We start from the raw sequence: 14,002 nt of genomic DNA, 5'->3' as shown, positions 1-14,002 counted from the left end.
AGTCCGTGCCCTGTTTTTGCCTGAACGGCTGCCTGCAACACCCTGTCGGCCAAAATATTTTGGCTGCAACAGGCACTGCGGGCTGGTCCTTTGCTATTTCCAGGCTAGCCCCATGGACCTTGAGTTTGACACCCCAGCCATTGCTTTATAAGGATTTTAAGAGAGTTATTGATTAGAGCACTAGGAACTTTCCTTCCTTTTCCTCCTATTTTGTCCATACTCTTTGCCCATTCCAAAACGTGTTTTATCAACTGCCCGTGCATTTCTCAAGCTGTTAAGAAATCTGAAGCACATAATTTACTTTAACTAGGATGTTCTTATATGCCAGAATCACAATTCTGCAGTGGCTATATATAAATTAGGGACTGCGATCAGGTTGTTTGTCATAGGGTACAAATAAGCAATCAGGAAACTATCAATGTTCACTAGAGTGCCTTCCATCCCCTGTCCTATTGCTCTCCTATATCTCCTATACCTTTCTTCTATTCCTATATCTCTTCTTCTATTCTTTCATTGATATGTTCTATTACTATGTCTTCTATTATTTCTTAGATATATTTTACTATGAGTATCTCCTCTATAACCTTCATCATGTATTTTACTATGTGTATACCCACTAAAACCCTCATTGGACAAAATCAATCAATCAATAAAATAAATAAATAAATTGTAAGGGTACAAGCAACAATTACAGTCATACAGTCGTAAGTGGGAGGAGATGGGTGATAGGAATGATGAGAAGACTAATAGTAATAGTGGTGCAGTCAACTATTTGTGAATAGTTCGACAGTGGTGAGGGAATTATTTATTTAGCAGAGTGATGGCGTTCGGGGAAATAAAACCCTGTGTCTAGTTGTCTTGGTCTGCAGTGTTACCAAGGTTGGTAGTAAAATGTTTGCAAGAACCACCAAGTTCCGAGAGTAACAAGGACCCCACAGGACTGAAATTAAAGAAATTGTAACCAGAATGGCGGTGAAGGTATTTTAATATTCCCTCAAGCTTTTATTTATTGTTATTTATTTATTTATTTATTTTATTTATTCAATTTTTATGCCGCCCTTCTCCTTAGACTCAGGGTGGCTTACAACATGTTAGCAATAACCCTTTTTAACAGAGCCAGCCTATTGCCCCCACAATCCTGAGTCAACCTTGAGCCGGTGAATGAGATTTGAACCGCTGACCTTCAGATCTACAGTCAGCTTCAGTGGCCTGCAGTACAGCACTCTACCTGCTGCGCCACCCCGGTTATGTGAAGATGCTGCAACAGACCACTGGGAAGGAGCTCTAAGGCATTTTAGCATTACTGTACCAATTGTGTTCTTATCCTAACTATAACATTTTGTTCCGTCTTTAGGTGAAAGATGAAGTCTTTAATAAAGAAGAGAAGCTATTCAAAAGCTTAGAAAAGACAGTCAAACTATGTGTGAAGAATATTCCATTGTCTCTTCAGAATTTGGAAGTAAGTGTTATGTAATAATATTGCAACCTTGGTGCTAACCGTTCACAGGCTGCAAATCAACATTTGACCTGTCAAACTTGATTCAAATCCTGAATTGATCTCACAGATAGGAAGAAAGTACTAAGGCTTCCCCCTTACCAGAAACAGTACAGTGGTACCTCGGTTCTCAAACGCCTCGGTTTTCATACATTTCGGATTTCAAACAAATTTTTCTGCAAAAATTTGCTTCGGTATCCAAACAAAAATTCGGATACTGAACAGAAAATTTTGTTTACTATCCGAAATGTAAGATCTGAGGGGACGAGGTCAGAGGGAATGGGAGTCGGAATCCCGACACACCCCTCCTGGCCGCCCTCTTAACAGCCTCCCAGTCTCTACCTTGTAACTGCTCCAAGCTGCAGGAAGGGTAGGGCTGGCTGCAATACCGGCAGCTTCGGGGGGCTCCTTTCCTCAGCGGTTCAGTTCGGTACCTCCGGGCAGCTGCACCAACTTTTTCCTTCCCGGCAGCGGCGGCTCCGGCGGCTTCCCTACGAGGAGGAGCAGCGTCAGGAACGTCATGTGATGAAGGTAAGCCGCCGGAGCCGTCGCTGCCGGGAAGGAAAAAGTTGGTGCAGCTGCCTGTACCAAGTCAATGGGCTGGGAACCAATTAAATCCATTTCCATTATTTCCTATGGGATAAATTAATTCGGTTCTCAACCAAATCGGTTCTCAACCACACTTCTGGAACGGATTGTGGTCGAGAACTGAGGTACCACTGTATTTTGAAATGAATTCTCAAACCATTAGAATAGAATAGAATAGAATTTTATTGGCCAAGTGTGATTGGACACACAAGGAATTTGTCTTGGTGCATATGCTCTCAGCGTACATAAAATATACATTTGTCAAGAATCATGTGGTACGACACTTAATGATTGTCATAGGGGTCAAATAAGCAACGAAGAAGCAATATTAATAAAAATCTTAGGATACAAGCAACAAGTTATAGTCATACAGTCAACATGGGAGGAAATGGGTGAAAGGAATGATGAGAAAAACTAGTAGAATAGAAGTGCAGATTTAGTAGAAAGTCTGACAGTGTTGAGGGAATTATTTGTTTAGTAGAGTGATGGCCTTCTGGAAAAAAACCTGTTCTTGTGTCTAGTTGTCTTGGTGTGCAGTGCTCTGTAGCGACGTTTTGAGGGTAGGAGTTGAAACAGTTTGTGTTCAGGATGTGAGGGGTCAGTAAATATTTTCCCCGCCCTCTTTTTGACTCGTGCAGTATACAGGTCCTCAATGGAAGGCAGGTTGGCAGCAAAATACATGAAGATATAAACTTCACATAGTGCATCTTATGGTAAATGCACATTTTAAGATTATATTGTGTTTGTAAAGTAGGGAAAGCCATTATTAAAAAATAGTTGGGCTATCTGTTGTGCAACCAATTCTGTTTTTTCTCTGTTGTTACAAATAATTGTTAAGGAACTCATGACTTACTTTAATTCGCAAATCAGACCATACATCATTTTTTTCAGGACTCTGTATTTCTAGGAGCACAGTGCCTAACTGATCTTCAAGATCTGCTACACGAGAATGAAGATGGGGCAAACAGATCTTCGGACACATTGATACATGCTGGGCATCCTAGCAAACTGTTTGTAAGTTCTTGAATATATGGAATAGACTCTTATGGAAGGCAAGGAGGGTGGGGGCAATGCAAATCTCCGGGGAGAGCTGATTCCAGAGGGCCGGGCCCTCCACAGAGAAGGCTCTTCCCCTAGGCCCCGTCAAGTGACATTGTCTGGTTGACGGGACCTGGAGAAGACCAACTCTGTGGGACCTATGTTGCTGAGATACATATGGCAGAAGGCGGCTCGGCAAGTAATCTTTCCCAATGCCATGTAAGGCTTTATAGGTCATTACCAACACTTTGAATTGTGTCCGGAAACCAATGGGCAACCACTGCAGGCCGCAGAGTGTTGGAGAATCATGGGCATATCCATGACCGCTCGTGAGGTTGCATTTTGCACGAGTTGAAGTTTCCAAACACTCTTCAAAGGTAGCCCCATGGAGAGAGCATTGCAGTAGTCGAATCTCGAGGAGATAAGATCCCCCTTGTGTCAAAGTTACGCTAATGTTGCTTAACAAATGGGAATGTGGCTTGATTTCTCTGCTCTGACATCTCTCTTTTGCCTTCCCTTCTTCCGATGAATGAAGCTGAACCAAGTAGAGAAGTTGGTGTTGACTCCGTTGACGGCCCTGCAGGCTCTTTTCTTCAGCCCCCAGAAGCTCATCCAAAAGCGTTATGACAAACTTCTGGATTACAGTAGCTTGTATCAAAAAGCTTCAGGGGATGATACGGACCTGGCCAGAAAAGAATACGAGGCTCTCAATGCACAGCTGGTGGAGGAGCTCCAGAGGTTCAATGAAGCCGCGAAGAAAATTGTAACCAGTTGCCTATGTTGTCTCATCACTCTCCTGAAAGACATGATGTCATCAGCATCGCAATCCTTTTCAACCAATGAATCCCAGTTACTAGCAATTAAACCAGAGGTAACTTAGCAGTTCGAAAGCATGTAAAAATGCAAGTAGAAAAATAGGGACCGCCTCTGGCGGGAGGTTAACAGAATTTCTTGCGCCTTTGGCATTTATTGATTGATTTGATTTGATTTGATTCATTCAGATCTAGGATGTGTTATTTGAGAGTTCCCTTTATTTTTTTGAGCAGTGTAAACACACCTTTATCCAATTAAATAAAAAACCCGGAGAACTTTTTGAAGAAGGGGTATTGCATTGCTGGTAGATAAAATGTTGATAGGGATGGACTTTTATTTTTTTTATGATTTGATTTGATTTGATTTGATTCATTCAGATCTAGGATGTGTTATTTGAGAGTTCCCTTTATTTTTTTGAGCAGTGTAAACACACCTTTATCCAATTAAATAAAAAACCCGGAGAACTTTTTGAAGAAGGGGTATTGCATTGCTGGTAGATAAAATGTTGATAGGGATGGACTTTTATTTTTTTTATGATTTGATTTGATTTGATTTGTATGCCGCCCCTCTCCGCAGACACGGGGTGGCTAACAACAGTAATAAAACAGTATATAACAATAATCCAACACTAAAAACAGTTAAAAACCCATTATATAAAAACCAATCATACATACAGACATACCATGCATAAAGTTTTAAAGGCCTAGGGGGAAAGTGTATCTCAGTTCCCCCATGCCTGGCGGCAGAGGTGGGTTTTAAGCAGCTTACGAAAGGCAAGGAGGGTGGGGGCAATTCTAATCTCTGGGGGGAGTTGGTGAATGATTAGGTAACCTTGAGTCTCTTTTACCATTTGCAGAAAACTTGTCCAAGTATCAGTGAAATACAAGATCAGGTCCTTGAAGAGGTTCACAATTTGAATTGTATCAAGGAAAACCACTGTGTAACTTTTATTGAAAGAAAGCTGAGCTTTGAAAAAAAGAGGCCCGTCTCTCTCCAGGTATGCAATTTGACATTAAATTGAGTATTTATGTCAAGCTAGGGCAGGGATGCCAAACTGGATGCATCACACGTAGGCAGCGCCCACCCCATCTCCGTGAAGGAGAAAACTTCACAAAATATCACATTTATTTTATTTATTTATTTTATTTATTGGATTTGTATGCCGCCCCTCTCCGGAGACTCGGGGCGGCTAACAGCAATAATAAGACAGCGTATAACAATAATCCAATACTAAAAACAATTAAAACCCATTATAATAAAAAAACCAAGCATACATACAGACATACCATGCATAAAATTGTAAAGGCCTAGGGGGAAAGAGTATCTCAGTTCCCCCATGCCTGGCGGCAGAGGTGGGTTTTAAGAAGCTTACGAAAGGCAAGGAGGGTGGGGGCAATTCTAATCTCTGGGGGGAGTTGGTTCCAGAGGGCCGGGGCCGCCACAGAGAAGGCTCTTCCCCTGGGTCCCGCCAAGCGGCATTGTTTAGTTGACGGGACCCGGAGAAGACCCACTCTGTGGGACCTAACTGGTCGCTGGGATTCGTGCAACAGAAGGCGGTCCCTGAGATAATCTGGTGACGGCAACGTGACGCTCTGAGTTTGACACCTGTGATCTAGGGATTCACCATATTTATGTTCAATCTAGACATGCTGAGATCTCCTTTATGTATACTGTAAAACAAAAAAATCTTCTATGACTAAGTGCATAGATGCTAAAACAGTGATGGCGAACCTATGGCATGGGTGCCACAGGTGGCACACGGAGTCATATCTGCTGCCACATGAGCTGTTGCCCTAGCTCATCTGCAATATGCATGTATGTGCCGGCCAGCCAATTTTTGGCTCGCACAGAAGCTCTGGGAGGGCGTATTTAGCTTCCCCGCCCTGAGTTCTCGGAGAGGGGCGGCATACAAATCTAATAAATACTACTACTACTACTACTACTACTACTACTACTACTACTAATAATAATAATAATAATAATAATAATAATAATAATTATTATTATTATTATTATTATTATTATTATTATTATTATTCCAGAGAGCCTCCAGGGGGGTGTTTTTTCCCTTCCCTGGCTCCAGGAATGCCCTTTGAGGCTGGGGAGGGCAAAACACAAGCCTACTGGGCCCACCAGAAATTGGGAAACAGGCTGTTTCTGGCCTCCAGAGGGCTTCCGGGGTGGAGGGGAAGCTGTTTTTGCCCTCCCCAGGCATTGAATAATAATAATAATAATAATAATAATAATAATAATAATAATAATAATAATAATTATTATTATTATTATTATTATTATTATTATTATTATTATTATTATTATTATTATTATTATGTCAGTACAACACAGCAAATGAGATCACTATGCTGGATTTCGTATTTCATCACCAGTCGGGCGCTTCCCAAGCACCTAGGACTGCGTGATGTAGCGGCGAATTATGTTTGCCGATCCCAGTAAAACGGCCTTTTGCAATTGACAGATGGAGATTTTGTCAATTCCGATGGTTTTCAAATGTCCGCTGAGATCCTTTGGCACTGCGCCCAGCGTGCCAAGTACCACTGGGACCACTTTCACGGGCTTATGCCAGAGTTGTTGCAGCTCGATGTTTAGATCTTCCTATTTCACTAATTTCTCTAGCTGCTTCTCCTCAATTCTGATATACTTATTTATTATTATTATTATTATTATTATTATTATTATTATTATTATTATTATTATTTAGATTTGTATGCCGCCCCTCTCTGTAGACTCCGTAGACTTATAGGTGTGGGTACTTGTGCATGCACGATAGCATGCGCACATGCTCTTTAGCGCCATCACTGCACTAAACCATGACTGAGTAGACTGCACTGAATTAGATACAATTCTAACAAATTGCTTTTGGTTATGTATGGATCCCAGTTTCCATTCTGGTCTGCTTCATGCTAACAACATCAGATGCTTAGGAAGCAGCAGCTAAGTCTTGATGTATATCTTACAATTTTATGTACAGGTATATCATTCCATGCATAAAATACAGTAGTAGTAGTAGGAGTAGTAGGAGTAGTAGGAGTAGTAGTACTATCGTGGATAACTAATTTCTAAAGGATGGCCTTGTGATGTGAATCACTATAAGATAAGGATAAGTTCAAATGCCTTATATTAATTCACCAAATGAATTATTTGTATTTGTATTTATTAGATTTGTATGCCACCCCTCTCCGAAGACTCGGGGCGGCTAACAACAATAAAAAAGACAATGTAAACAAATCTAATATTAAAAATAATCTAAAAAACCCCAATTTAAAGAACCAATCATACATACAAGCATACCATGTATAAATTCTATAATTCTATATGAATGCATTAAAACGAGAGAAACAGACAAATTTAATATGCTTTGCGGAAGAGGAATCTTGTAGCTTCAAAAAAATGAACCAGCACAGGTATGTGAATAATAAGACTAAATTCATACATTGGACTAAACCATAATGTGATTTTGGACTTGAGTTTGACTTTGGCTAATTGTGGTTTATTTGACAGATCATAGCTAGGTATGACTTTTCTTATTTTAAACCAGGCAAGGACTGAAATCACATTTATGCAGAAAATTGCAATGACCAGTGAGCATGCTGTTCCATGATATATTAGTTCTATCAATCAGCTTTTTTTCCCCAGCCTGAATTTCCTCGCCAGAAAGAAGTCCACCGGTTAATGCTACTTTCTATGTACAATGTGGACTTGCTATACCAAGCCAAGCGTAAATGCAATGCCACACAGGACTTGGATATTGATCTTTATGAAGGAGAAGTGGTGGCTCTCATAGACCAAAAGGATCCCTTTGGCTCTACAAGCAGGTGGCTTGTTGATACTGGAAGTAAGTACTTCATACTGTACTCTTAGCATAGATAGAATGGAATGGAAATTGATTTTATTTTATTATTTTATTTTATTTTATTTGTTTTGTTTTATTATTTTATTTATTTTATTTTATTTTTTATTATTATTATTATTTTTATTATTTATTTATTTTTAATTTTATTTAATTTTATTTATTTTATTTGTATGCCGCCCCTCTCCGCAGACTCGGGGCGGCTAACAACAATAGTAAAACAGTATATAACAAATCTAATATTTAATAACTAAAAAACCCTTATTAAAATTTTTTTCTTGACTCCTCCAACTTTCACTGGGTTTTCAGATTGCAATATCTCCCTGTCTCTCTTTTTTAACGTGCAATAATTTAAGGTTCTTACAATAAAATAATTTTTTCTCTTCCTCCACATATAGTTCATAAAGGATACGTTTACTCTTCCTTCCTGAAACCCTATAAACCAGCCAAGGCACAAAAAAATCCTGGGGAAATCCATTTTTGCGATGGTGACTTCGATAACATCAGCCTTTTTGTCTCTTCACGACAACTGGATGACAACGGTACCAAACCCACAGGACACAAGAGAAGTGGCAGTGACTCTTCCTACAATAGCCTGTGTGAAAAAGACTCTGTGAATGGCTCAGAGCTGGAGAGCTTTTATGAAACGGATGAGCAGCACGTAAGCATCATTTCATGACCAGTCCATTTATAAAAAAGGAGAGAGGTTGAATTCCAAGGATGGATTATATTAGAGGTTGAGGAATAATCCGTATTACCCCTGTGCAATGGGAAATGTGGAGATCCAAAGACGGGCTACAAGAATGGTGGAAGGTCTTAAGCATAAAACGTATCAGGAAAGACTTCATGAACTCAATCTGTATAGTCTGGAGGACAGAAGGAAAAGGGGGGACATGATCGAAACATTTAAATATGTTAAAAGATTAAATAAGGTTCAGGAGGGAAGTGTTTTTAATAGGAAAGTGAACACAAGAACAAGGGGACACAATCTGAAGTTAGTTGGGGGAAAGATCAAAGGCAACATGAGAAAATATTATTTTACTGAAAGAGTAGTAGAGCCTTGGAACAAACTTCCAGCAGACGTGGTTGGTAAATCCACAGTAATTGAATTTAAACATGCCTGGGATAAACATATATCCATTGTAAGATAAAATACAGGAAATAGTATAAGGGCAGACTAGATGGACCATGAGGTCTTTTTCTGCCGTCAGTCTTCTATGTTTCTATGTTTCTATGAGATGGAGAATATCCAGCTAATAACTCAGAGATATGAGTAGAACTTCAGATAACCAGACCTGATACATTAAGTGTATAAATATTATTTACATTTGTCAAATATCATAGCCAAGAACAATCCTAGTCATTCACAATTACATCAATTAATACTGACAATACATATACAATATTACAAGCCTCTCTCAATACATATACAAACCAACATTAGAACACATAGTTCTTAGTACACGCAGTAGTTCTTACAACAGCATAGTTACATAGACCAGTGATTTTCAACTTTTTTTGAGCCACGGCACATTTTTTACATTTACAAAATCCTGGGGCACACCACCAACCAAAATGACACAAAGGGACACTCTAACACAGTACTTATTATACATATAGTTGAGGCTGAGGCTTCATCTAGTGGTGGCAACATTTACCTCCAGTCCTGACCAGGATTAGAAATCGGGACCATGGGGAGGAGCTTATTTATTTATTCATTCATTCATTCATTCATTCATTCATTCATTCATTCATTCATTCGATTTTTATGCCGCCCTTCTCCTTAGACTCAGGGCGGCTTACAACATGTTAGCAATAGCACTTTTTAACAGAGCTAAGCTATTGCCCCCATAATACGGGTCCTCATTTTACCCACCTCGGAAGGATGGAAGGCTGAGTCAACCTTGAGCTTCAACTACTTGCCGCGGCCACACAATGACAAGTGCACGGCAGCCCAAGCGGGGACATTCCTGGGTGTGGATGAGAGGTGGCCTGCTATTGGTTCATCGCTAGTGGTTGGGATGAATCCTGGAAGGTGATTGGTCAGTGAGCCTTCCCTGTTCCTCTACTCTTCCTGTTGCTGATAGCTGGAGGGATTGTGAGGGGAATGTTTATGTTCGTATGGAGGTGGCAGGCCAGATAAATGTCCTATGCGGGCTGTATCCGGCATGCGGGCCGTAGTTTGGGGACCCGTGTTTAATTTCCCCACGGCACACCTGACCATGTCTCACGGCACACTAATGTGCCACGGCAAACTGGTCGAAAAACACTGACATAGACAAACTAGCAGAGAATAATCAGGGAGAGAGAGAGAGAGAATGAGACTCCTTCTTATAGATGACTGCAACACCAGCTCTTAAAGCAGTGGTGTGCTAATTAATAATAATTATAATAATAATTTATTAGATTTGCATGCCGCCTCTCTCCGAAGACTCGGAGCGGCTCACAACAACAACAAGAACAATATACGGTAATAGTAATACAAATCTAATATTTAAAAAGTATATATAAAACCCCAACAATTAAAACCATACAACACATGCATACCAAACATAAAATATAAAAGCCTGGGGGAGGTGTACATTAATGCCTTTAACCATACATTGCTGGCTTAGGTGATATATTGTAAAACCTAACTAGTTGTACACACTGTACTAACAAGTTAGTGGCTTTTTAACTGTAGCTGCTTATTCATTTTTCTTCTCCAGCTAAATGAATTACAGCATCTTTGTATAGTCTGATCTCAGAGAATAGAATAGAATAGAATTTTTATTGGCCAAGTGTGATTGGACACACAAGGAATTTGTCTTGGTGCATATGCTCTCAAAGTACACAAAAGAAAAAGAGAAGAAAGATGTGCAAATGATCAGTTATGACAAAGGCAAATGAGCATGCCTGCTTAAAACGTGGTCTAGGGTCTTCTTTTCCCCCCAAATCTGGAGCTGATGCTGTACTGCTGAAAGATTATTTTAAGTTAGAGCACGTCATATTTTATGGTTCTCGGTGATAAATCAAGAAAAGTATTAACAGATCCAGGAGGTAATTTTAATATGCCACTGTTTCATGGCTTCATACTTATCTCATTGGGAATAAGAACAGAGTTTTTAAATTTAGGGATTTGGGCCTAATATTAGTGACACTATTCAGATTACTCCAAATCGGATGCAAGATTTTTAAAGAAACAAGCAAGTTGGTGCTGATTTGGTTTTGAGTGCTTTTTCCCAGTTTTTCACTGGAATAGGAAGTAGTAGGATGGAATATTCATTCATTCTCTCTCTCTCTTTTATGTTTCCTATCTCTTAGACTTTCTATGCCGTTCATGCATTTCAAGCAAGGAGTAACCAGGAACTGAGTCTTCACGAGTATCAGCGAGTTCAGATCCTTCGTTTTTCAGACCTGAGTGGCAATAAAGAATGGTGGTTAGCCGAAGCCGACGGACAAAAAGGCTACGTGCCGGCTAATTATCTAGGGAAGATGACCTACGCGTAAATATCAGATGTAACTTACGGAATAAATCCTCAAAGGCAGAAGACTTTGATTGTGATATTATACAATTTTTGTGCCTTAAAAAAATTGCAATAATCGAAGAGCTTCCAAGATCCGGAATTGAAGTGGTACTTGTGAAGAAGGAATTTTGATGGAATGCGTATATTTGCTTTTACTTTTAAACTTTTGTCACACTGGACTGAATAAGAACTCTTGTAACGCCTTTCACAGATTTCTGAGACATTTAATTATATTGAACTAATCCGCTAAACCAGGAGCCACTGACTCTCGGGCCATGGTTTATTTGGAACTGGGCCTTGCAAGCGCTCAATTGTGCATGTAAAATTGCGCATGTGCATTGGTGTGCTGGCCCGCGGCTCGTGCGAGTTGAGCTGTGTGTGCATTTTAGCCCGCTGCTTGTGTGACACAGTTTCCCTTTCGCACCCAGCCGGGCCGCTAAAGATTGTGGATTGCTGTGCTACATCTCCTATAACAGTGATGATGAACCTTTTTTTCTCCGGGTGCCGAAAGAACGTGTGCGCGCACTATCGCACATGCGTCAGTGCCTGTACCCATCATTCAATGCTTAGGGAGGGCGAAAATAGCTTCCCCCACCCGCCGGAGGCCCTCTAAAATCTGAAAACAACCTGTTTCCCAACTTCTGGTGAGCCCAATAGGCTCGTGTTTCACCCTTCCTAGGCTTCAAAGGCTTCCCTGGAGCTGGAGGAGGGTAAAAACGCCCTCCATCATGCCCCTGGAGGCTCTCTGGAAGCCAAAAACATCCTCCCAAAGCCTCTGTGTGAGCCAAAAAAGCAGCTGGCTGGCACACACATACACGTTGGAGCTATCTGAGCAATGGCTCACGTGCCACCCATGCCATAGGTTCGCCATCACTGTCCTATAACAACATAAACATAAATCTCATGACATAATAATCTAGTTAGTCCCTTAGGGGCCACAAAATGTCTTGATGATCTTTGTTGCAAAAGCCTAACACAACTAAACTATGCCAGCTATAAAATTTCAGAGTTTGATTTTTGTAGATTTGTGAATTAATCAGGAACGGGCAAGAAGAACCCTATATTGTCCAAGAATGTTCTCAGGTTTATAAATACTCTTAGAAACTGTTTTGACTCAGGTATAAGGAACTGAAGTGGTACAGGGGAGTTGAGAAAATTCACTGATTACTTGCACGAAAGAAGTGCCTTTTTGATTATGCAAGACACGTCTAGAAGCAAGTTTGCAAAGATTTCAAGAACTGAATGCACTTTTTGCTGACCTTTCAACAGAACAGTGGTTCTTAATCTCAAATTAAGAACTGTAATCTCACCACTGTAGTTCTGCTGAAAATGCCTCCTGAACTTATTTTAAGTGACAGCTGGTAGCCTCAATGGAGAGATAAATGCAATTCTGTATACACATGGACATGCTGGCTCAGTGGCTAAGACGCTGAGCTTGCCCATCAGAAAGGTTGTCAGTTCAGTGGTTTGAATCCCCAGTAAGCTCCCACTTGTCCCGGCTTCTGCCAACCTAGTTCGAAAGCATGTAAAAAATGCAAGTAGAAAAATAGGGACCAATTTGATGGGAAGATAAGTGTTCTGTGTGCTTTCGACATTTAGTCATTTATTTATTTATTTATTTGATTTGTATGCCGCCCTTCTCCGAAAACTTGGAGCGGCTCATAGAATAAACATAAAAACACAGCATACAAAACAAAAGCTCAGAAAGACAAAACTTCTGGTCCTGGTGACCAACTCAGATTGGATCCTGCAACATTATCATGGGACAATGTGATGACTCCCCCAAATACCTCTTTAGATGTCAGCTTGGGTGAGGATCAACTATTCTTGGCACGTCAGGAACTAAGTTGATGGATGGCTCCGAGCCGCTGTCTGTGATGGATTTGGCTGAAGCACAGCTGCAACAGAACAATCCTGAGGCTCCAGGTTGGGGGAAGCATGCAGCTGGAGCTGGTCAGTGATGAGGAAGAGGAACTGCCTTCTATACCTGATCCAAGGACACATAGGGCATAGAAAAGGCAGGAGCAGCGAAGGACAGCCAGAGGCATTACACTGAAATTTGGCTATTTAGCACAGAAAAGACATGGAAACGATGCCGGGAATGGGTTTGTTTTCTAGCTGTGGGTTTTGTGGTCATTGTGATTCATGCCTCACTTTGGCTTGACACCATGCCTTGACTTGGCTCATGCCTTGGGAACTCTGGACTTTTCTTGCCTTGTTTATCTCTCTTGGGTTGTGGATTTAAATTTGTCAGGCGGCTTTATTTTGATTGAGGAACTTCCAAGTGCCTTGTGGACTCCATAGATTAGCATTGATCTGCTTGTGGCTGGACTTAATTGGGACATTCTGGGTTTTTGATGAAGGGAATTGTTGGGTAATATTAATAAACTCACTAAACCAGAAACGTTTGTGAGCAAGCAGGAAAGCAGCCATTCATGATAAATGATATCCACCTAGATAATTTCCAAATCATTTAAAAATATAAATACAGAGGTCACTAAATGTGATGCCCTTTCCTATGTATTAAGAACTAATGAAGTATATTTATTTAATTTATATGCTGCCCAACTCAACATCCAATAAAGAACAGATTGTAGAACTGGGACTGACACACAATCTTGTTTATTCCATTGTTGTTGTAGTAGTAGTAGTAGTAGTAGTAGTAGTAGTAATAATAATAATTTATTAGATTTG

General features: G+C 40.4%; 1 protein-coding gene across 1 annotated transcript in view; it reads left to right on the top strand.

The window, feature by feature from the left end:
* Positions 1-13,907, top strand: part of ARHGEF38 (Rho guanine nucleotide exchange factor 38) — a 52,281-nt gene extending 38,374 nt beyond the window's left edge. Inside the window, exons 8-14 of the mRNA XM_070757932.1 lie at positions 1,355-1,459; positions 2,975-3,097; positions 3,657-3,992; positions 4,791-4,931; positions 7,589-7,787; positions 8,201-8,463; positions 11,106-13,907. Of these exons, the coding sequence (XP_070614033.1) occupies positions 1,355-1,459; positions 2,975-3,097; positions 3,657-3,992; positions 4,791-4,931; positions 7,589-7,787; positions 8,201-8,463; positions 11,106-11,291 (1,353 nt within the window). The 3' untranslated portion in view covers positions 11,292-13,907. The remainder of the gene's footprint in view (positions 1-1,354; positions 1,460-2,974; positions 3,098-3,656; positions 3,993-4,790; positions 4,932-7,588; positions 7,788-8,200; positions 8,464-11,105) is intronic.
* The last annotated feature ends 95 nt before the right edge of the window (positions 13,908-14,002 follow it).

Source organism: Erythrolamprus reginae, chromosome 7 (assembly GCF_031021105.1).
Source record: "Erythrolamprus reginae isolate rEryReg1 chromosome 7, rEryReg1.hap1, whole genome shotgun sequence".
Taxonomy (NCBI): domain Eukaryota; kingdom Metazoa; phylum Chordata; class Lepidosauria; order Squamata; family Dipsadidae; genus Erythrolamprus; species Erythrolamprus reginae.
Note: the sequence above shows the minus strand (reverse complement) of the source record. Positions and strands in the feature narration are given on the sequence as shown.